The 23,908-nt window shown below is 33.1% G+C and overlaps 2 protein-coding genes across 5 annotated transcripts in view; one reads left to right on the top strand and one right to left on the bottom strand.

Moving 5' to 3' along the window:
* LOC105837907 (epidermal growth factor receptor kinase substrate 8) overlaps positions 1–4,086 on the top strand; it is a 22,219-nt gene extending 18,133 nt beyond the window's left edge. The window contains exons 7-10 of the mRNA XM_012683083.3: positions 2,557–3,051; positions 3,254–3,419; positions 3,506–3,641; positions 3,707–4,086. Coding sequence (XP_012538537.2) covers positions 2,557–3,051; positions 3,254–3,419; positions 3,506–3,641; positions 3,707–3,805 — 896 coding nt within the window. The 3' untranslated portion in view covers positions 3,806–4,086. The remainder of the gene's footprint in view (positions 1–2,556; positions 3,052–3,253; positions 3,420–3,505; positions 3,642–3,706) is intronic.
* LOC105837908 (dihydropyrimidinase) lies at positions 164–23,753 on the bottom strand. 4 transcript variants are annotated; one of them, XM_012683084.3, is made up of 11 exons: positions 23,484–23,753; positions 15,042–15,136; positions 14,273–14,585; positions 13,026–13,199; positions 12,067–12,180; positions 11,216–11,448; positions 8,815–9,151; positions 8,413–8,568; positions 7,960–8,239; positions 7,691–7,766; positions 164–2,143 (listed from the first exon to the last, which is right to left on the bottom strand). In XM_012683084.3, the coding sequence occupies exons 1-11, from the start codon at positions 23,520–23,522 to the stop codon at positions 2,128–2,130; spliced, it is 1,833 nt and encodes a 610-aa protein (XP_012538538.2). In that variant the 5' UTR covers positions 23,523–23,753; the 3' UTR covers positions 164–2,127. The 4 variants fall into 4 exon arrangements, with proteins under 4 accessions (XP_012538538.2, XP_012538539.2, XP_036148726.1 ...); XM_012683085.3 differs by lacking the exon at positions 11,216–11,448 and adding an exon at positions 9,734–9,966 and having other exon boundaries at positions 23,484–23,752; XM_036292833.1 differs by lacking the exons at positions 7,691–7,766; positions 11,216–11,448 and adding an exon at positions 9,734–9,966.
* Between the last annotated feature and the right edge of the window lie 155 nt (positions 23,754–23,908).

Consider the following 23,908-nt stretch of genomic DNA (forward strand, 5'->3'; position numbering starts at 1 on the left):
GCTTTTTTTACATATAAATATATCTAGCTCTCGTATTCTTGCGTTATATGGCCATTGCCTATCTCTGTTTGGCAGGATGCAATGTTGCGACAAATTGTACAGTCATTGTTAAAAGAATTAACAAAAATGAAAAAGGATTCTAAATATTTCAAGTAATAATTTATTCCATATGATATATAAATTTATTTATAATAATATTTACTCTCGAACACACATGGCGTTTTCGACCGGTACTGGGTTAACCCGTTTCGGTTTCTTTTCCTCTAGAACTGGCTAATCACAGTTATTTCCTTCTTCAGAAGAATGGCTGTGATTGGTCTTATGACGTCATTAATCGCTCCCGGAGCGATTAACCCAGGCCGGTCGAAAACGCTAATATTAGATTCATTATTTTGTTGATATTCCTATATCATTATCACAAATGTATCGCTATCACAGATAGAGACATTGTGATGAATGATAATCAGAAATAAAAGCGTGCAATGACGATATAGCAAAGATATCGAGTGGAATTACTTCCCAATACATATTTGACGATTGTTAAGCACTTTGTATAAAAATTAAAATTTTCGGTTTACGTTTACTGTGAAATTGATAAGCCGTTTAATAATGAGACCTATTAGCTATTGAGTAGCAGTGACTATCAACCACATACAAGACCATTTAATTAAATCACGAATCTCGCAACGCATTTAATTAAGTGAATCAATGTCAATAATCGTCCAGCATTTAATGTGGTTGAGAGTTACCAACTAGTTTTTAATGTTACATTTCTGATAATCCATTGTTTCCTCACATACATGTTATCTTTTGTATTTATCAACTAACCAAATTTAGCTATATAGTTCATAACGAAAGGAAAAAAATCGATATACATAGTATATACATGTTATTTTAACGTGGAAATATTACTTTTGGGCGTTAATTCGCTAAGATCAAATATTTTCTTCAATTAAAAAGTACTTATATTATTAAAGCAATGCAATTATATACGGAGGATGAAATGATATAAATATCATGCTTATAAATGATATAAGTAACATGTAAACGGTTAAATTTGGGTTTTAGTGGGGACGATATAATATTTGCATTACATATACATATATTTCCGTTGAAATTGTGTTTGTCTTTGTCCTTAAACGGGGCTTTATTGCGAGAATAAATTCTACGATTTCGATAATAGCTTTTGATAAGAATCGTCTGATAGAGTTTGCATGGAAGAGAAAGGTGGAAAATGTATTTTCTGGTACCACAATAAGTTTTTACATGCTTCTCTCGATTTTATCAATAACTTTTATTGACGTAGCAGATCCTTTTGCCGTTTTTGCTTGTACGTGTCATTGTCGCATGCATTTTGTACGTATCAATGTAAATAAGCTTGTACGAACGACCGAAGGAAATACGAGAAAACTATAAGAGGGAATAGTAAGAAAAAAGACAGAAGAAAGATATACATATATGATAAATTAAAAAAAATAAGAAATTCAGAAATATGAAAAATTAGCGAAATCTCCTATAATCGGTCTCCAATATGATTTACATCAATTTCGTTCTAACACATTTAACTTTTTTTGAATCATTTCTCTGTAATTTTTTTCTGTCGAAAAAAAGAGAAAAGGTACAAACGTGAAACATAGAATTGATGTTATCAAATTTTTTGCGAATTGCGTTATTTATCATATATTTAAATCTCAAAATGTTGACTTAAACGAGGTAATAACTAGTCGATCAATAAGTCAATGAGCAATATATTATTATAAATGTGGACAAGCAGTACAAGCTTATATTATTCTTTCTCTGTTACAGATACATTCTATACATATTTCTTTATTTATTGTTAGCTTGTGATGTTATATCGTAATCGTATCGACGCTCTTTACAACATGGCAATTTAAAAACGTGACGTATGTTTTTCAGAATTTAGACTGTATAAAAGTAAAAAAAGTAAAAGACCGCGCTGTCTTCCATCTTTTTAAATCGCGATCAAAATATTAAACATTTATGTGTGTGTGTACGGGCCGGGAATGCGATCCGTCAGTATTTTATTATATTGTAATTTTTTTTTATGTGTACATCACTTATTATTAATAAACGTTGTACTTGTGCGAGGAGTCATCGTCGTTCCCATCATTCCTCTTGTCTCCTGCGAATCGCAACAAGATGTAATTATAGTATTATTTTGTTATATTTTATCCATTTTTACTTTATTTAGTGTAGTGATCGAAATACACAATTTGTGTAACAAACATATATGACCAATTAGTGATTTATCATGATTTAGTAAAAATTTCAAACTGTAGAAATCTAAGATACTATTATATGGTGCTTAAGTTATATATGCTTAGTGTTTCGTCCAGTACACCTAAGATTATGTAATTTGTGTAAAAGCTTTGGGGTAAGTTATTAGCCTTTCTATGTATTTTAATAGGCTCTTTTGTATCAGCATGCATTATGATTTATATATTTGTAAACAAATTAAATAATTCGTAAGTAATAATTTTTCATATCTCGCAAGCATAATTATATATCAATTAATTTTGTAAAATTGTTTCACAGACGATATTAGTGCACACAACAGAACTCGTAATGGCAGTAATAGCAGTAGATCTAGCACTTCTTCCATCGAAAGTAACTCTCAGTCGAACAGAAAGCTTAATACGCAACAAAGCGTTGTCGAAGTACACTCGCCACCTCGCGACGTAATACTAGATGTAATACCTGACAGGCAAGCTCTATCGTCTGCACTAACGCTACCATCAAAGCCATCTACAATAAAATTGACGCCAATCTTACGTGAATCGGAATCAGTACAAACATTACCCACTTCGAAATCAGCACCAACACTCTCTGTATTGAAATCAGCACCAATATTACCTCCATTACAACCAGCATCACTTGCACCGCTATTAGATTCATCGACGATACCCCCAACGCCTCCACCACTGCCACCGCCAATGGGATCTATCCCAATGCTTCAAACTCAAAAATCTGCGCCGTCAACTTTTACATTTAATAAAGCGGAAACTTCCAAAAGTAATAAATTTTCCAGTGGTGAGTACTAACTTTAGCTATTATCGTTTTTATCTGGTTAATTTCACCTGTTTTTCAAAACCCGATTTTTTTTTTAATTTTACTTGTAATAGAATGGATCATACAATTAAATATACTTAAAGGAAAATATATTATAGTTATATTTCATAATTAGCAATTATCATCAATATATTTGTGACATATGTTATTTCAACAAAAAAAGGCATTTCCAATCAAGAAGAAGTTCAAAAAGAGCTTAAGTTTGTCCTGAGGATATTTCGAGAGGAGAAAGTGAATTTTTCTACCAACATGCAGGAAATTTGGTTGAATCAACACTCAACTCCTCGGGAAGTTCAAACTTGGTTGGCAGCCAAAGGATTTTCGCAAAAGTATATATAATGCATATAAACCTGATGAGAGTAATGGAATTTATGATCTATGCATCATTCGATATACAAATATATTTTATTTGCAGAATTTGCAAACAGTTAGAAAATATGAACGGTACGGAATTGTTCGATTTATCACGACGGCGACTGGAACAATTGTGTGGACTGTCCGAAGGAAGCAGGTTGAATGGGCAATTAACTTTAGCAAAAAACGAATGTGAGGTAAGTGTGTGAAAGCATTTTAATGAAGCTTTTGGAATGTTTAAATTTTTCTAATTTTCTTTTAGTACAAAACTGCCCGATCGTCAGAGCTCAAACAAATTTTAGAAAAAGCGCGTCAAAGAGCAGAGAAGTTAAACGATAAGGATGAAGAAATTAAAAAGTGAATCATAATGTGAACGCAAATACTGTAGAAATGACGCAAATATTGAAACCATACATACTTATTGCAACTGAAAATTTAGATAAATAGAAAATAAAATATAATAATGCATATTTTTTCATAATTTTTACATAAAGAGGTATCCCGTAAAATGTTATCGAAAAAATATCATAAGATTATAATGTGATAATTATTTATTAAATAGAAGTTAAAGCAATATTGTGTATCAAAGATTTTTAGCAAGCTTGCAAACATGCGCTTTACAATAAATTAGCTATGATGGTCTTTTTTGTGAGCTATATTATCCATTCTATTTTAATTACGAACTTGTCCATAGCAAGAGATAGAGAAAAATATCACTTATTTTTTAGTACGATGTTCGAACACAATTGAATTTAATTTGAAACGAATAAATTTGAGAAGTGTGTGCTCACACCCATAAACTCTAAATTTAAGTTTTACGAAAGAAATATACTATCAAATTCAGTACTAATATTAGAAGGTAACAATTAAATAAATATGTAATCGTAGTAGATATGATATAAGTATAGAATGTGATAAGTATCATTAATTTATCCTCAAAACAAATTGTTAATTAAATTGTTCATTAATTAAACAAACAAAATAACAATTTATCTTTTACATACCCGCGGTTTTGTCTTTTTTATATTACCATATAAAATGTATAAATAATTGTATATAAAATTTGTAGTAACCTATCTAAGGCCAATCCACACTGATATCAAGAAAAATCATGGATTGTTACTTATATTATATTTATTTAAAGCGATCACATACATCATAACAGATATAAATAGGATACTTTAGATGTGTCATTTATGTCGATGCATTATACGTCCTTTCCGAATATTCGACACGAGGTCACATAACGTGAACACATTGACAATTACAATATATTATTTGTCTTTAAAAGCACTCTTTTATACGTATTATTTAAATAAATAAATGTCACTGTAGTATCTAACAGTGATAACATAAAGAATCTTTGACACTAATATAAAATATTAACAGCATTATACGGAAAGTATAACTATAAAGTTTAATTGATAACAACGCGTTAAATTATTTTTGTGCTATATAAGATACTTTATAAATCAATAATTGTCTATAAATTGCTATCTTCACTGTGCTTATAATGTTTTGAATAAAAGTTTTATTGAATAAATTTTTTTAAACATGTAATTCTTTCTAAAGTATTTTCAGGCTTTCTAAAAAAATTTTAAACAATTTCATAAAATTGACAATGTAATTTCAATAAATGAAATAAAAAAGGAAAATTGCATAAAAAATATTTTGTTGATATGCAATTTCTAGAAAAGTTACATAAGTTATACGAATATACTTGTTACTAATTCAAATAAACGTAGGTAACATCTGATTATTTAGTATAAAGATGCCTAGAGATGCAGAATTTCGATAGAAAATCTATTAGAAAATTTTTGATTTTTAACGTTACTTTGGTCTTTCATACTTTGACTCGCACAAGCTGTAGTCGTAAGAATAAACATGGTTCTTTTACACATGAATGACTACACAATTAATACTTATTACGTGACGATGACAATTACGTGATTACAATTCATTATCATCCCTTACCATTATTATGTATTAAAGAAAATTCAGTAATAATATTGATATTTTTATATATATAAGTATTTAAGAAGTGGAACGATATGATGGATAAGACAAGAAAGAGTTAAACTGACATAGAAAATGTTTAATATTTAGGTATAAAATTGATACCTAATTTCACGTTATGTAGATTTCTACTGATCGGAATGTTGGACAATTTGGATCACGTGAAATGATTAGTGACATGTGTGTTTTATGAGAACGTATGATTATGTGAATGTGTCTTCTAAATTAAAAAAAAATTCTTACAATTAGCGACTGTGCACTTACATAATTTCTTATTTTGTTCTTATAGTAATAATCTTATAGTGATGACATATGAGCTAACAGAAATTTGTGCGTTTTTTATATCGTGCGCTCGTGCGGACGTTATGAAAGCGGAGGATCGAAACGTTGCCGTAAGCTTCTGCCGATAGGACATTACATATATTTACATGCTAAACAGAAATTCTTAATCCACTGATTATTTTGATATTTTCATTGTTTATCAAAATATAAATCATTATTTGACCTAAAATTATTTTTCTTTGAGAGCTGTATTACCTCTAGAATCTTACAGCAAGTAGAAATTTCAAAACACGATCATTAATATGACACGAATAATAGGTTCCTTTGGTTTATGTGTTGACAATTTATAGCACATTTATGTTAATTGTAATGGATAATGAATGATGAATATTAATTGATTGCGCAATCTATTTAGACTACAACATTGTTCAATCTCAACATTTTTAGTAAACCTCCGACAAATACAAATAAATTTATGCGATATTAGTTATATAAATACACATATATAACAGTAATTTTTAAATTAACTTTAACAAAATGCCATTTTTTATATACATATACATTCAACGATTTAATTAAATGTATTTACTGAAAATTTACTGAAATATTTTTTTACCTCGTGATGCAAAGCACTGTTTATAATTTGTTGCGAAAATAAATAAAATAAGTGTAAATAATAGAAATAATGGAATAGAAATAAATACATGTTTCTTAACAATATTCAAACTATTTCGTCTAACTTTTAATGATAATTGTATTGATGAAGTCTTTAATATTGAAAACAATATATACATATGTATGTATGTATGTATATGTATACATATATATTGCGTAACACTTCACGTCTGGTAAATAAACATAATAAACTTTTTATCATATAATTCAATACAGGTGTATCATAACTTAAAATGGTACATCTTTCTATATTTCTTTGAAATGCAACTGTTTCTCAATAAATTCTTATCTTGAGTAATAAAACAAGCAATTATCTTATGAATAATCGTAATTAATATTACATTTCATTTTATTCACAGGATAAGATATTTTATCCCGATTATCATTATAAGTTTGCCTTTGGAATTAAAAATTGTAATGTAATATAAAAAAAGAAATAAATTATTTTATCTCATCAAAGTTCACAACAGATATGACAAAAATAAATGATTTTTTTAAGTTTGATTTTGTGATATTCACATTTAATTCATTATGATTATGATAATTGTCGATTGCGTGAAAATTTTAATAATACAATATATATACAATATATGCATATGTGTGTAATCGTAAAGTAATTAATTTTTTAAATAAATTATTAAAATCTTTGTTTCAAAGACACCTCGATCAATATAGTATTTCGCTCAGGCGTTAAATACGGCGTTAAATATCTTGTTGTAATCTACATCTACTGACGTAACACAAATCGTAACATACGTATGCTTTTGTGTGCAACAATAAATAAATCACGAAATAAAGATAACGAAAAAATCTATTAACATAACATTAAAAAATTGTCAAAAAATCAAAGAAAATAATTGTTAAATGTATAAATCGGCAAATAGACCAAAATTAATTATTCAAGCACCATTGATACAATGCAGCAATGCATTGAAGTGATAATGAAGCGAAAGTTGAACAATTAATATGAATATATGAATGTACAACCTATTGGCCAGTTGCTTTCGTATCCTCCTTCGATGGAACAGACCTTAATCGATAGGAATATAATGTGAAAACTTGGTGTAATATTTAATGAATAACAAATCTGAAAGCAAGGTTGATATTCTTCGAAATAAAAAAAAGATGTGTACGAAACGAAAAAAAGATGTCTTGTGACGTAAAAGGAATATGATAAAGGAAGGAGGAAAAGAAGTGAAATCCCATTCAACTCTCGCATTAAATGACTCTTATATATATAAAGCTTGATGCTCTTTCTTTTTGTAAAAATTACCAAAAGCCTCCCGCACTGCGCCCGCCCGGGGGATTATTTACGCGAATGCATGCCCTTCGTGCTTCTTCAACATCCTCTGTAAGAAAAATACGCTTATATTCCCACAATATGAAGAATGAAATAAATAAAATAAATGTATTTCTCACGATTGACTTGCGCACGATATAAGCCTAGACAATTTAAAACTATTTCTTATTAGTATGAGACCATCAGAAGATGTATGCTACGTATGTCTAAAAATTAAAAAAATAATTTATAGCAAGACTCACCGCTGATAGAGAAAGTAGAATCTTGTAGATTTCTTTGTCCTTCGAGTCTTGGGCCCTTCGTGGATGGTGTCACCACGGCTGATTCCGGTAAGGTAGGTATACAAGTGGTAGTTGGCAATTTAATTTTTGGACCATCGTAAATCGAACCGTTCTGATTGGCTCGTGCCGCAGCCGCAGTCGCAGCTGCTGCTCTTGCTTCTTCTCTAGCCTTCGCAATTGCGGCGTCTTCCTCTGCAAATCTCTTTGCTTCCGCTTCGGTTCGTGCAACTCCACGTGGTCTCTACATAGTTACATAATGTTAAACTTATAATAAAATTTAATTAATTTTATTTTCAATCAAGTTTTAAATTAACACAAATTAAATACAAATAATTACTTCAATATTATTTAAAAATAATACATTTGTAGAGTAGCGAAAAGAGAAGTGGAAAGAAAAAAGGATCGATACTGTACCTTTTCTTTGTCATTTATCATGTCATACACATAGGATCCGAATGGATCTGCGTCTATATATTTTCCAAAGCCATGAACAGCTTTAAGTTCACACTCGTCTACGCATACGCGTCCATTGACAATCACATATTCAGGTACGCCAGTTACTTCCATACCCTGTATTAATAATCAAGTGTTAATTAAATAATTAAACTACAATCACAGCCTAAAATATTTTAATTATTCTAATGAACAATATTTTAATCATTCTTTCTTTTTTAAAAGAATTTATACAACATGCTGAGAGTAATGTAAAGCTCAATAATATTTTGCAACAAAAATAATCTACATGTAATACATGCATAACGCATAGTACCACGGCTATTATTTCTCGTAAAAAAACGGATGATTTAATCAACTTGCTTCGAAGATGTTGAAGTCAACGGCCTGGACGTGGGTCTGGGCGGAAATGGTGCGTTTCCTGTTGGGATCCCAAACGACAATGTCAGCGTCCGAGCCGACGGCTATAACGCCCTTTCGAGGATACAGGTTGAAGATTTTGGCGGCATTTGTGCTAGTGACCGCAACGAATCGCGTGGGATCCATTATGCCAGCGTGCACACCCTTTTCCCAGAGCACTGCCATCCTATCTTCCACCCCATTCACGCCGTTGGGAATTTTGGAAAAATCATCTTTGCCCAAAGCTTTCTGCTCAGAATTGAACGTGCAATTGTCACTGCCGATAACTTGAAGATTATCTCTGAAAATAAATCATAGTGCTTACCTGAAGATCGAAAGAAAATTCGGAAGAAAAATCAAATCAAATTTAGTTACCTTGACATCGAGGAGGCTAAAGTATAATCGAAATTAATAATATACAAAATTAAAGAAGAGCAAACATCAAATAATTGAGCTTTAACAGTAGTAATTTAATAATAGTCATTAATAGCAGTTTTTCTTCTATTCAATAAATCAACATTAATACGCCGCATCATGTAGGCAACATCGCAGTTATTGATATCTAGATCCAGAGTTACGTTTACGTTATTTGTATTACTTTATTATTATATTATTTATCATGAACATTAAAGTGAAATACATGATACAATAACAATGCAGTTTAAATCAGAAAGAAAAATGATATATAACAATATATGAGACGTGTATATCAAAACTATTGGATATTTTTTTTCATTTCCAATTTTTCCGTTTAATTGGAAATAAATATTTCTTAACAAAATATTAAAATTTCTATAGCTTTTAATACAAAAATAATTTAATTAAATGATGCAAAAAGGGAACACCTTAGCCATTATAAGATAACACCGGGGATTCTACTTACTGGGCCAGGTGTTCGGTTAGATAGGCAGGTGTTGTTGGGTCAGGCCGCAACGGCGGACTAGTAATAAAACGCCTTGCTCTCTCCACGTTTTTGCCGTATTGCTCGCTACCATCGATACCGATGGTGCTCGCCAAAGTTTCTCCGAAAACGATGATACCGTCCGATCGCTTCGCCGACACGACATCGGCAGCCGACTTGCTTGAAATCGCTGTTACGTACAACGGACTATTCACCTAAACGCGATATATTTTCATCCTTTTATTTAATTCTCTTCTATGTTCTTTCTCTATTATTCTACACACTGAAAAAGCAACTTGCAATTGAAAAGAGTTTATAGTGAAATTCAATAAAAATGTTAAAATGCTACAATTTTATAATTATTGCTAAAAAATGTTACCTTTTATACAAAAAATATTTATATTGAAGGAATTAATTACAATATATGTATGCAAAATTGTATCTACATTTAATTTTAAATATATGTTTGTTAGACAAAATATTGATATTAAATACACATAGGTATATCCAATTTACAAATAAAAAAACCGTAAATCTCTTTCAGCCGTGCTCGATTTATCTAACATTTGAGAAAAGCTTCTAGTGAAATATATCAACTTCGAAATAAATATTTTCACATGTATAATGCGCGATTAATAAAAGTAAGCGTGTATACGTAACAAGCAATCAAATAAAAATAAGAGAGCAAGGAGAAAAACGAAGATAACGACAGCTACTTTCAATATGCATGCGAATGGGATTTTGATGGGATTGTTAAATATAAATTTCAGTGTACGATAGATAAAATTGTAGACGACATAATTGTGTAATTTGCGCATACGTCACGCGTCTAATTGGACAGAAACTTAAATTACTATTGTTGCAATTGTAACCTATTTTCGCTAATCAGCCGAATGGAAAGTGTATAGAGGGTGCGAAACCAATGATGTACAAGACTATAGGTATAATCGATACTCTGGGTCGAATATACACGCTACGATACGTTATTTGAGAAATATAATTCGATCTATAGTACAGAGGTAATTAATGGTATAATTGCAGAAAAACATCGAGTTTCTCTATTCAACATTTTTCAGTATCCTTTATAAACTTAGCTTTTTCTTCGATACATGCTTATTTAGGAAATTCGTGTTATTCCCATTTAAGTAGAAAATACGTTGATACGTGATACTATTGCATCAATCTCAAGCGAAAGTGTCTTCCGACATTTTTATGGACAAGATGCCATACTTGGCAAGAGAATGTCTGCAATCGGATCTATGTTTAAATGCGCCATTCGCAACCAGCAGTTTGTACTGGTTCCACCTAGCTTTAGCTCGTAATCTACCTACATATCCGACTTGCTGACGATTTGTCTTGCGTATTAAGTATCTATGACTCCGCATAGAAATAGTTTCATAAATTCATATTCTAGCCTGCTTCGATGTCAAAGTCGTCCTAAATTTATCGCTGGCTTTGACTTACTTAGCTAACGAGTTCACGAGTACTTGTGGCGTCTCTGGATCTGGTCTGAGTGGTGGACTTAGAACATGACCGGCGGCATGTCTCCAGCATTTGTGTAAGTAGTTGGTACCGTCCGTACCGATTGCAGCTGCCAAAGTTTCACCAAAGACGCAAACGCCGCGCTTACGCGCGTTCTCCACTTGCTCAGCGGCACTACGGCTCATCACATGCACTATGTATAGCGGGCAATTGACCTAAGCATGCAGAATTTTGACACTAGATATGACGGTAAATGCAACAATATTTAGACTGGCGCGTTTAATTTTGTGTGTGTGTATGTGTGTGGGGAGTGTAAGACAGCGCATGAGGCAATATATACCTTTTCGAAGGTGTATAAAGAGAGAGACAAAAAATTAAGAATATAAAATTAAAAAAAAAAAAAAAAAATTTCAGAAGATACAAGGAAGAAAGAAAGAAAAATAATACACATATAAAAAATGAGATTAAAGAGAAAAAATAAAATAAAATAGATTGAATAGACATTTTAGCCATTATCGCATTTTACCGCGTTACACAGGTATTTCTCAATTTCGGCACGACTTGAGAATTTCGGACATTGAGCACATACCACAACAGCGTCCTAGTTTCTAGCCTACTGAAATTTATGATCGTTCGTGAACTAAATACCGCTACGTGCCAAGTACATATGGATGCACGACACATAACTTCAAAAATGATGATATATAAAAGTTTTGCGTGCTCGGGCCGAATTAACATATACATCGAAACTGATAACAAAGCATGAATATATAAGATTTACTAAGAGATATCATTGTTTTAACAACGACGTCATTGTGAAGCATTCCGCTTACCTGATTGGCGATAACACACACTCTATTCACAGCCTCCGCTTCGACCTCTTCGGGGCGTGACATCTCATGACCTTCCGGGCCGGTTACTCCTGCGGCTAATAATGTTTTCGTATTCTGAAACAAGTTTACGACAATAGAAGAAATAGGAGAGAGCTCGTATAATGTATTTTGCATTAAAATCTTGTTCTAAACAACTTGAATGTCTTGATCTTATGTTAACTAATGTATCTTTCAAGTCACATAGCAGTTTTATGACTTAGCTTTCGTTTCATGTTTCTTTGTTCGTGGACATTACGGTATTCGAAAAGTATAAGTTTAAAAGTTACTATTTCTGATGAATTTTCTGCTGACACAATAACAGTTTATTTAAACAACTATAATGGAAATGTTTGAGACTAATGACAATTAACAACAATTAAACACTTTCATAGTCATAAATAATTCCATACTTAAATGTCCATTTCATAAATAATTCCATGTTTAAATTTCCATTTCATAAATAATTTAATAATTATTTTTAAAGCTCAATAAAACATCTACTCCACACTTGAAGTTTCTCATAAACTCTTTCATGAAACACACTTTTTCGGCACGAACATATAGAAGCTATTTTTATATTTTGTACTTGTGTAGAAATATAAATTTATTATTTATTTTACATTCTACACTCTCATATGTCGAATACATGCGCATGTACATATGTGTGTATTTTTTAAATCTTTCAGTAAAAATATACGACAAACAAGAGGATTAAATTATAAATTATAAATAGAGAATTAAAAATATCTTTTATTTACAAAAGTATGGAATATACTATATTAAAACTAAAATAATATAACTATATTAAAACAAAATTTTATAATCTCCAGAGAATGTCAGCGAAGATTAATAATCAGAAGCATCATGAAATTGATCTCAGGTTAACGTATACATTATTATTGTCATAATTCTATATATACCTCTGCAACAAGATCACCGTTCTCCGCATGCACCATAGCAATGGCGCCTAATTCTTTGCACGCCTTGAAAGTCTCAATCAGCTCTGGATCTCTGAGCATAAATGAGTACACCATAAACATTTTGAAGCTATTAACGCCGTGATTCTTCACTAACGTCGCCATATCCTCTTTGACCTGTAGACAGATGAAATAATAAATATCAATAAATAATAAACGCGGCTACCTTTCAATTGTACGATGGATAACAGCAAATAAAGTAGCTCGATGGCAAACCGCTCTCTTTCATCATGCCTTCAGGCAACACATGTGGTTTTCTCCACTCGATATTCCGCGTGATCGGCAATATGTAGTTACAATTCAGTTACAAGCTCTACACAACAGTTTCCAATATACAGAACGAGTTTGTTATAGTATTCTTTTTACATTTGAAGTCTTTGAATTTGTGAATGTAATGGATTTAAATGTTAAGGATCAAGCTAAGGATGAAATTTAATGGAATAATTATCTATCCGCATCGTTATTCGGTCAATAAGAATATAATTTGTAGTCGAGAAAACAAATAGCTAAATTTTAATTAAAACAAGACATTGATTTTAATTAATTCAATATATTGACCTTAGTGGATTACTATATCAGGTTGACATTTTAATGAATTTGTTTAAAACTTTTAAATCAAATTACGATTCCTGATCAAAATAAAAGAATTGGATTAATTTTATACATTAATTTTGTGTATCATAATTTATATTGCACCAGAATAACGTAAATTGTCATTGCGCCAATTAACGTGCAGACTTAATATAATCTAGCCTCTCAACACGTAAATTTAACATATGCGTTATAACGTGTCAACTTTGAATATAATCAACAGAGGAAAAAAAGTCAAATCTAAATAACTTTTTTTCTTAAATTTCGTGTCAAACATCGTAATTATTTTGTTCTGAATAATTAAAAAGATGGAATGAAGAATGCACGTGATACAATGATTTGACGCAAGTATTACATTGCACTTATAATAATCGTTTGATTGACACATGTGTCATGTAGGAGAAGTAAGAAATTGCAACACGTTAATCAGATAAAACTTATCTCATAATAATTAGAAAGCAATAAAAAGCGATAGCTAAAAAACTAATCAAATTAGAAACAGATATTTGTGTTTTAATAAATTTTGATAGGATTACTATGTATCTCTATTATATGTGTTTGTAAGAAAAGAATAGAACTGTGAAATATAATAAATTTACCTTCGGACTCCAAGATGTGACAGCGACGTGCAACGCATAATCGCAGCAGACTTTTTGATCCGCCATATGCCTGTATCTCTCGTAAGCTTCCACAAGGCTTTCGTCTTTGCGCGGTATCGCGAAATCAATGATCATCGTGGTACCGCCAGCGACAGCAGCTTTCGTGCCCTGATAAAAGTCATCTACTGTCTTGGTATCCATAAATTCAAACTCGAAATGCGTGTGCGGATCAATTCCACCGGGCATTACGTATCTTCCACGAGCATCAATGGTTCTTGTACCGCCAGGAATAATGAGATTGCGTCCCATTTGCCTGCAGAACAGAAATGAAAATGTCTATAATAACCTTTACCTTAGTCAACTCAATCTCAATTTGATACTTAAAACAGTTTCTATTGATTATCTAATTTAATAATTAATTACGCTAGTTTAATAAATCACAGTGAGCAATAAACATATTATTTGTCGCCTTATTCAATTCTAAATAAGTGATAAAATTACCGCAACAACGAATGTATTGCGTTCCGTTTATGTAAAGCGATGATTAAACACGTGAGTTGAATATAACGTGATACTACTACCTATCGCTATCTTTGAGAAACAAAACAATGCGCGGATCCGCATTTTACAACTTGCTCTAAGTCTAATAGAGGCTTTCGCAAACGATGCATCATATATATATATATAAACACGGAATATATAAATCATATTCTATATAATATATAATATTATGTATCGTGAGATCAAAACACATTTTGCATTTACATACCTGATAATCCCATCCTCAATGTAGACATCGCTGTCGATTATCCCATCGTCATTAACGACCTTGCCATTCTTAATTAACAATCTGTTCTGCGAACTCTAAAATCAAATAATATTTGCGTTAATTTAACGAGAATCTAATAAGCGCGGAACGATTTAAAAGATTCAGCCTTTTTCACTATCGACCATTTTATTTATCCCGAATATTGTCCTTGGTATAAGGCAACTTGGTAGTGCACGCAATGTGCACGGACTCCAACATCCGGCATACGCAATTAACTTACGTGCGCATCGCTATATACTACGGTATTATCAATCAGCGATGTACGCGACGATTCACGCACTTCCGCCAATGTACGCGATACGGATTTAGAGCACGTATACGTGATAGGATCTAATGAAAAAACAGTTATTCTCTGTTTTTCGTAAGAAAATACAAAAAATCTATTTTTATTTATTTTTGCTGCAAATGAATTGACGTACAAAAAATTTAATTATCATAATGTTTATTAATACACCATCGTAAAACACCAAAAATAAATATATTAGAAGTGTAATTACAAATTGATAAATTTGCAAGTATTTTATTTCCCACGTATAAATTATATATTCATAATATAGAAACTGATTATTAAAAGACTTAACCATCATTCAATGTCAATGATTTCGACAATCAAGGAGAATATAAAGAAAAAGGAGAAAAAGTATAATGTAACGCAATTTCTAGTTACATCCTTTGTTTTATCATTGACGTAACATCGCACGATCTTTATCTTCTTGGAGGAACAAACTGCGAATAAAGAGAGAGCCAGCATTGCGTATACGCATCGCAAGCTGTGCATCGGTGCATGGGCATCCCTTTAAAGGGCTTTCGTCATTTCGTGCTTTTCGCCTTTATGTGTGCAGAGAGATTATAAAGTCCCAGCCCCTGAGGAAGGGTGACGAGGGCGTCAGGGGGAAAAAATTCCCAGTTGTCGCTACCCACGTCAGCTAGTCTAGACCTCTCCACGCCCTATAGGAGGCCAGTCGCGTTGACAACGAGTTCTTCCGGACGAACTCTACGAGACCCCCTCGACGTTGAGCGAATATTAACTTAACTGTGCTTCGATGCTTTTATGTCATCGATCCTGATCGATTCCATATTGTTTCGCGTCAGAAAGCAACTCAATATATAAACAGATTATATAAATTATCACTTTACTAAAGATTCTTATATATCTTACATAATTTTTGAAGTAACACTGAAAAAAATATACTAGATTTAAATAAACATCTTTTGAAAGGGTACCAAGCAGAAATTTTGTAAAAAATAAATAATATCATTTAGAAAATGTATTATACATTTTCTAAATTATAGAAATTATCTCTGAAATAAATATTATTTATGTTTTTATAAAATTTGTGCTTGGTGCCATTTCAAAAAAATATTTATTTAAATCTAATATTTTTCTTCAGTGTATCATATAAATAAACGAATGCATTATTTGCTACAAGTTGCATATCCAATAACTTTCTCAAATAATTCGATACTAATATAGTTCGACAGATGCAGGACGATTCGTTACATCGATTGAACAAGTTCGACGGAATCGATGCAACAACGAATGCATCTCGAGTTAATATGTAAATGTAAACTAGAAGATAGCGTGGGTACACGGAGAAAGCTTTATGGGAAGCAGCGCGGGTGTTCGACCTTCGAATAGTATGTGAGACCGAGAGGCCACCGGTAGATGTATTTTACATGGGCGGAGGCCTTGTCATCTTCAAAGTACAGTAGCGGTCGAAAACATATGTGTTTCATATGTTAGAAATCAACGCGCGATATTTTCGGTGAGCACGCTCTTAAGATACGACACGTATATAGCATCGTGTGATTTTTTTCTTAAGTGAAATCTTCGCGGGAGTGCCTCAAGAATGATAAAATCCCATTAACTCTTAAAATAAAACATCAGTCTCCAACACTTATCTTAACACTCGCAAGTTGATTAACATTAATATTTGTTTTTCGTTTTTAATCTCTCCCTATCTTTCTTAATTAAAAGCTCTCAAAAATTTTTACATCCTTTCCATCTAATATTATCCAATAAAAATATTATACTATACAATTTTTTAATTAATAAACCATAAAATTGACAACCTTTAAAGAAACTAATTCCAAACAGCTAAATTTTTTATAAAATTTTTTATATTTTCATTTACAAAGATTCAAACATAGAGACCTTGTCATAAAAAAATAAGTAATTTTAATTATAAAAGTATATTGCATACTGTTTATTAGTGTATTATAATATTATATATAAAATTATGTAATACTTATATAAAGCAATTCGCCGTGTAAAAACGTGACTAATACGGCGCAAAATGCGGGTTGCGTCAAGCCAGACCAGAGACCCTGGTTAAAATCAATAGTCTCCGACACTTTCTGTATATACGTCTCGAATTCGCACGAATCGACGGTTGTAAGCGAAAATCACTTATCGCAAATATCTCCTAGTGATTAGATCGCGAACGGCAATTTGGCGTGTCAGAACGTGCCTCTCTCTCTCTCTCTCTCTCTCTCTCTCTCTCTCTCTCTCTCTCTCTCTCTCTCTCTCTCTCTCTCTCTCTCTCTCTCTCTCTCTCTCTCTCTTTCGTTCCTCTTTTCCATCTCTCAAGGTCTTCTACGAAATATGAGAATCGAATTCCGCTTTTAGACTTTCGGTACTAGGCGCGAGAACGGAGATAGATCGGACTTCCGGCAAAATCTCTGTTATTTCGCTGCATTATTTATATGTCGCTCCTTTATCAACGAGGAATCGGAAGGAATGGGAAGGATTTTCAAGAAACTGCTACTCGCATTTAATTTACACCGCTCATTTAATTTAATTGAAGGTAATGTAATGTTGATTGTTCAAATACACACGCAGGGGGCTCATTAGCTCGTGAAAATTCATAATTAAAAGCTTTGAAAAAAAAAAATGTATCAGGATATCTTTTACCTTTTATCTTTATAAGAAACAAGAGATATCTTTTTCATCTAATCAGGACTAGGAAGATTAATTAAAAATTCCTTTAATGAAGATTAATTCAGCAAACATTAAGTGCGACGAGATACACGGTCAAATAACTCTAAGCACTGCATAATCAGATATTGCTTGATGCATTTAATGTCTTGTATGCAAGAAAATTATGAAATAGTTACAAATTCATAAACTATAAAGACGCGTATGACTGGTGCGGTTAACAAACTCTTTGCTATCCTTACAAGACGATTTATAATTACATCTTTTTATCCTTATTGAATATAGTAAATGTGATACAAATACGTTATATACGTATTTGTTTCACGATTAAAATTATGAAATAGGACAAAAATAATGTTGTACATTTAGTTTCTAAAAAAAAACTTGTTCTTCACTTGGAATTGTTTATTTTGTCCATGCAATAACTTTACAAATGTACACACACGCAAATTAATCTTCGTCTGAATAATTACGCAATCTGCTTCTTGTTAATTATCTTCCTCTCTCTCTTTCTCTCCCTCAAGTAATAGCGCCTCGATTCTTAATGAGAGATACCGTATGTGGAGTGCGTACAACTTAACTCACGATTGCGCATGAAACCTACGAGAAATCTCTTTGAGACGACATCGTCGTGAGTTAGATGTCCTTGGACCGTATCCCACGATCGAGTTTTATTATATGTTCGCGCGAGAAGATGTTCACGCGTACAAGACTTGCATTGCCCGAATCCTACGCAAAATGTAGATTCCCTAGTTCCTACGTCTTACTTTAATGAGAAATTAATCATAAAATTCATTTCCTTCCCACATTCACGCTGACTTTTTTTTTCTTAATTGACATTCGTTAGAAAGATTGCAACTCTTTATCATCAGCTCGGTTGATTCCGCTTGTATTTATTTAACTTGTATGGGTTTAAAATGTGAACCGGGTCGTGGACGCTTCGTCTGTTTATTCGTAAACACGAACGTGAACCGGAAACGGTGAACACCTGGCTTCCTTTATTGCGCGTGTTACGTTACGTTACGGAATTGATCTCGGGGCAATATACACATTTCGATTGACCGACTTAGAGATCCAGTCAAATTTAACAGCGTATCGCCGTGAAAAAGAAAACGACGACATACTTTGAAGTAGTTTATTATTGGGGGATTTTACATAAAATTGCTCCGATCACGATAACTAAAACTCCAAGAATAGGCGGATGTGAATAGAAGAGGAAGAAGCAGAGCGAGATAAGTAGTTAACAAAAATTGCCGTGAATAATAGTACTGCGACATGCTTCGAAAGCCATATGTGTCGATCTTTTAATCCGATCGAGCATAGTTAATATTACGATAATCTATCAAACGTCAACTGACTCTCTCTCTCTCTCTCTCTCTCTCTCTCTCTCTCTCTCTCTCTCTCTCTCTTCGCAAAGCTAGCACTACATTTTTAGAGTAACAATATAAATTGTAATAATTGTAACGGAATTCTAATCTCTTGTCAGAAAGTGCTAGAATTCCTAATGTTTAAAAAAGGAATAATAATTAAATAATAACAGAAAAATATTTGAGAATATAAAGTACAATTTTATACTCAATTTAGATCGATTGGAATCACGGTTGTTGCTATTCAGTCATATGAAAATAATAATAGAACGTTACCTTGAGCTAGGAAATGCTTAAAGATGAGATAAAAGTTATTTATAGACTAAATAGCGCAGCAGTTTCTAAATTTACTAGGAAGTCTCATAAACAATAACTAATTTTTACAAAGTTAACTATTTATTGATCAAATACAAATTTTACTATTTGCTTTACTTTTGACGATTTTACAACAATTTGGCAAACCACTGTTGTAATTTTTACAGACAATGCTTTAGTTAAAATAATAACAGCTAAACGCGGAGAATATGCTGTCGTATTAACGGCTAATTATCAATAAAAAAACAACCGGTTCTCCGAATGTGCCGTATGAATGGATTGTAAATGTGTAATAAAGTGTAAAGCACGAGGAATAAGACCAGGTCAGTTCCCATTAATTACGAGTCTTCCATATGATCGTACGTCTTTCGCGAGAGTGTATCACGTCATCCGACGCGTCGTCGCTAAACCACGCCTTTGTTTACGCCCGTACTCTCATTTCTCATTACGATCTCTCGCGAGATCGCGGAGATAAAAAAAGGTTGTCGAACGAACGATTGGAAAGCGAGGGTACGTGTTGCTTCTGTGCCAACGACATTTTCTCGTCATGGGATTTTCCTCCTCTCGTCGCGTATCTCCTCGAAATCGTGCGATATCTCTCGGGCTTATTATTTTTTTACTCTCTCTCGCGAAACCATCGTCACCCTAAGCAAAGGATTTGGCGATTTGAATAGACGTGAGTAGATTTCACTGAAAGGTCGACGCCGCGAAACGTGTGTTAAAGAGTATATCGGGCCGTTTTCCCCGACATTAGGTCGACGAGTCGAGTCGACGAACTATTGATTCGCGCGCGGAGCACCGGCCCGGCGTCACTTCAGTGCCGTACGATTTTCCCCCCGTTGCCAGCTTGATTTTCTCTCCGTCTCGTATACCACGTATTAAATTCTCCAGACGCAAATAACAACTATTATTTCCCCGCCGAGATCTTTTCCATCAAAACTTGTGCAACGTACATAGCCAAGGAGGATATTGATATACATCACGCGCAAACATTCAACTCTTTCCTTCCTCTTTCTTCTCCTTCGAGGTAATTCGTAAGTACGGAGGGAAAAAGAATCGCTGTCGGATAAAAATATGGGTTGCAGAATTTCTTTGCCACCGCTACGGAAGTTGGGAGAGAGAAAACGCGTGGTTGATTTAATAAACAACATAGCGATTGTTAAGTTAAATACAGTTAGCGCTTGAGGGATAACACGTTTGAATCTAACGGTATGGCGATTGTTCCGTTTGCAGAAATGATGAGAAAGAGGATGAGAGCTTTCTGCTTTCAATTCTGCTGTTAACTAGCGAGTACTAATTAAAGGCAAGATGCTAAAGTCGGAGTTTAGATTTTTTTTAGCGCCGCCCAAATTAAATTAACGCAAAATAATCTATTCGGTATAAATGTATAAATATAAAATCTGTAAAAAATGTCTTCTTTCGACACGATATTGAAAAATAAAATTTTCAACATTGTATACAGACTAATTATTCGATATTCTGGGTCTTTTTCTTAGTAGTGTGGTTGAAATTTTGATTGGATTTTATGTTTAAAAACTAACAATTTTTTGCACCGATACAAACCCACCAAACCCAGAACGTTGCAGCAACATTGCGGCAATTTTGTAATATTGCCGTAATGTTGCTGCTATGTTCTGTGTTTGGTAGAAAGTGTCGTCTTCGTTCAGACGTATCGAAAGACTAATAGAGTTTCATTTAGGAAATGGATTGCCAGCGCCTAAATCAATAAGACGCCAATTTTGCGATGGGACGGTCTTACTTTCGTTTTTCATATTGAAATTAAGACGTTACAACGGTCACGTTTCTGTCTTGTAAACGCGCGTCACATTTTATATCCCGATGTCGCACAATAACTATTCAAGGATTGAAATATAGACCTGAATCTAACAATAGACCATCGATATAGGCTTAATGACGAGGCTTCTTTTGATCGTTTCCGTTGACGTTGGCATACACGAGTAGAAACGCGTACAGTGTATAGCTTCCGCAAATGTTGCCCTACATTTTCTGAATCGGTGCCTCGTTATAGTTACGAAATTGCGACGTAAGAAAAATTAATCAACGCTGCAATCTTTATCCTTCGTATCGAGATGCGCGCATCTTTTTTAAATTATTTTCCTATATACATATTTTTTGCAAACATTATATAGTTGTAACAGGTAACAGTTATTAAAAATTCAACGTATCATATTTACGTGTCAATAATTTGAAATAAAATCTGGACGGTCACAATTTTTTTATAATTTTGTAATTGTCGTACACACGCTTGGCACTTAATAGATATATTTTGAAAAGGAAAACAATAATAAAATACATTAAGTCGCTATAAAATCGATAGTACAAATTAGCTGCAGCTCTTTGGTGGCTCAACAAGGAATAATTGATAATTTCATGCCTCATGGGATATTCATGAGCCGTTATGAGGTTTCGATTCGATATCAATAATGATATAGAAGAATCTACAAAGGGGAACATTGCAAATATAACAATCAACTCTTTAACTTTAAGAAATTTGATCGATACCAAAAAACACATTACGATTTAAATTTAATACACAAATGTGAATAAAATAAACAATTTTATCTCTATTAGAATTTTAAGAGTGTTGAAAAAGATAGGAATTTATTTTTACGCAAATTTTACGCAATATATCTCAAACTGTATGTCAGAGTTATATCGTAGATATATACGTCAAGTGTCATAACATACGTATCTTCTCATCGACTGGTTAATTTTAAAATCAACAGTTTATCACTTATCTAACCAAGATACAAATACGTGTGTACGTACACACGTAAAATTCGAAAAATGGATTGAGTAATCTTTAGCAGCCGCGCTAGTTCGATTAAATGGACATTATGTCATATGTAAACGATAACCTCAATAAGATAAGCAGTATTGCAGGTTCCCATGTAATCGAGAAGAGCGCGATCTTCAGCGCCGATTAAATCTTATGAGTTACATCATCAGAGTTTTATTAACTATTAATCAATATTAATTAAAAAAATACACGATACCGTTTAGATCTACACGAGCTACCAATTATAAATATCGTTGTTTATCAGCAGGTTTATCAATGCGGATTTCTCTACGGTGATGATTATATGGTATCAGTTTATTATTAACAGCGGTCGTATTAACCTTATTATTTGTTGTTAAGCTACCTGAAAACGTTACCGAAAAATACAAAAAGTTGTTGATTAACTATTATAAAAATTATGATTCGAATAAGTCGAATTTTTAGGTGTAAGCAGAGATTGATCGTGGTCACATCATAATGCAAAGTCACAGATGGAGCTAGCTAAAGATCAATGATTCTCAGCATCAATATCGTTAAAAAAAAGCTTTATTGAGGGGAAAAAAAACATTTCCCTCTTCAGTACAGTTTACGATAATGAAAACTTTCGGGGCACGTATAAAAAAATAGGTAATTCGAAGAAAGATTGAGTCTCGGCATGAAAATGTTTTCCTAAAAATGATATCATGTTGACGGTTTAATTAGAATTTTACACGATCGCGAAAACAGAAGAGTGAAAATCTTGACGAAGCCCGGCGACGAGATTTCGAGACAAAAGAGGGTGGAAACCAATCGAATCCAATGACCTTATCGCAATTTATCGCGTCACCATGTCCCTCACTTATCCACCATCTCCGTCTCACGCAGATAAAAATAACGAGGCTTTTATCTCCGGTGCAAAACTAGTGGCCGCGTAGCGGGAGGGGGCTCGTACCGCTCACAGGTGTAAGCTAAAACGCACTCACCTGCAGATGAATGGGCACCTTTTTCACCGGAGTACTCATCTCGCGGATTCACTTTCTCCACGACACTCTCACGGTATTTACTCTTCGATACTCGAATCACTTGGTTTCGTTTACGTAAAGTATCGTATTCGCTTTGGGGCGTACGATTTTGCTAAATTGTTCTCTTCTCTCGGCTCTTCGTTACATACGAGAAGGCGAAAACGGTAAAAAGAAACGTAGCGTACACTACCGCACAAATTGTGCGCATCGACTGAACGCGAATGATGCTGCGCGACGCTGTGTGACGCTGCGAGCGCGCGTCAGCGCCATTCGCGCCATTCCCACCATTTACACCACCTGTGAGGGTGGATGCCCCTTCGCCTCGACCAATCGGAGCAGTCCGCGAAAATTTGAAATGTACTATATTATACAAGACATACGTTATT

This window comes from Monomorium pharaonis, chromosome 10, assembly GCF_013373865.1.
Source record: "Monomorium pharaonis isolate MP-MQ-018 chromosome 10, ASM1337386v2, whole genome shotgun sequence".
NCBI lineage: Eukaryota > Metazoa > Arthropoda > Insecta > Hymenoptera > Formicidae > Monomorium > Monomorium pharaonis.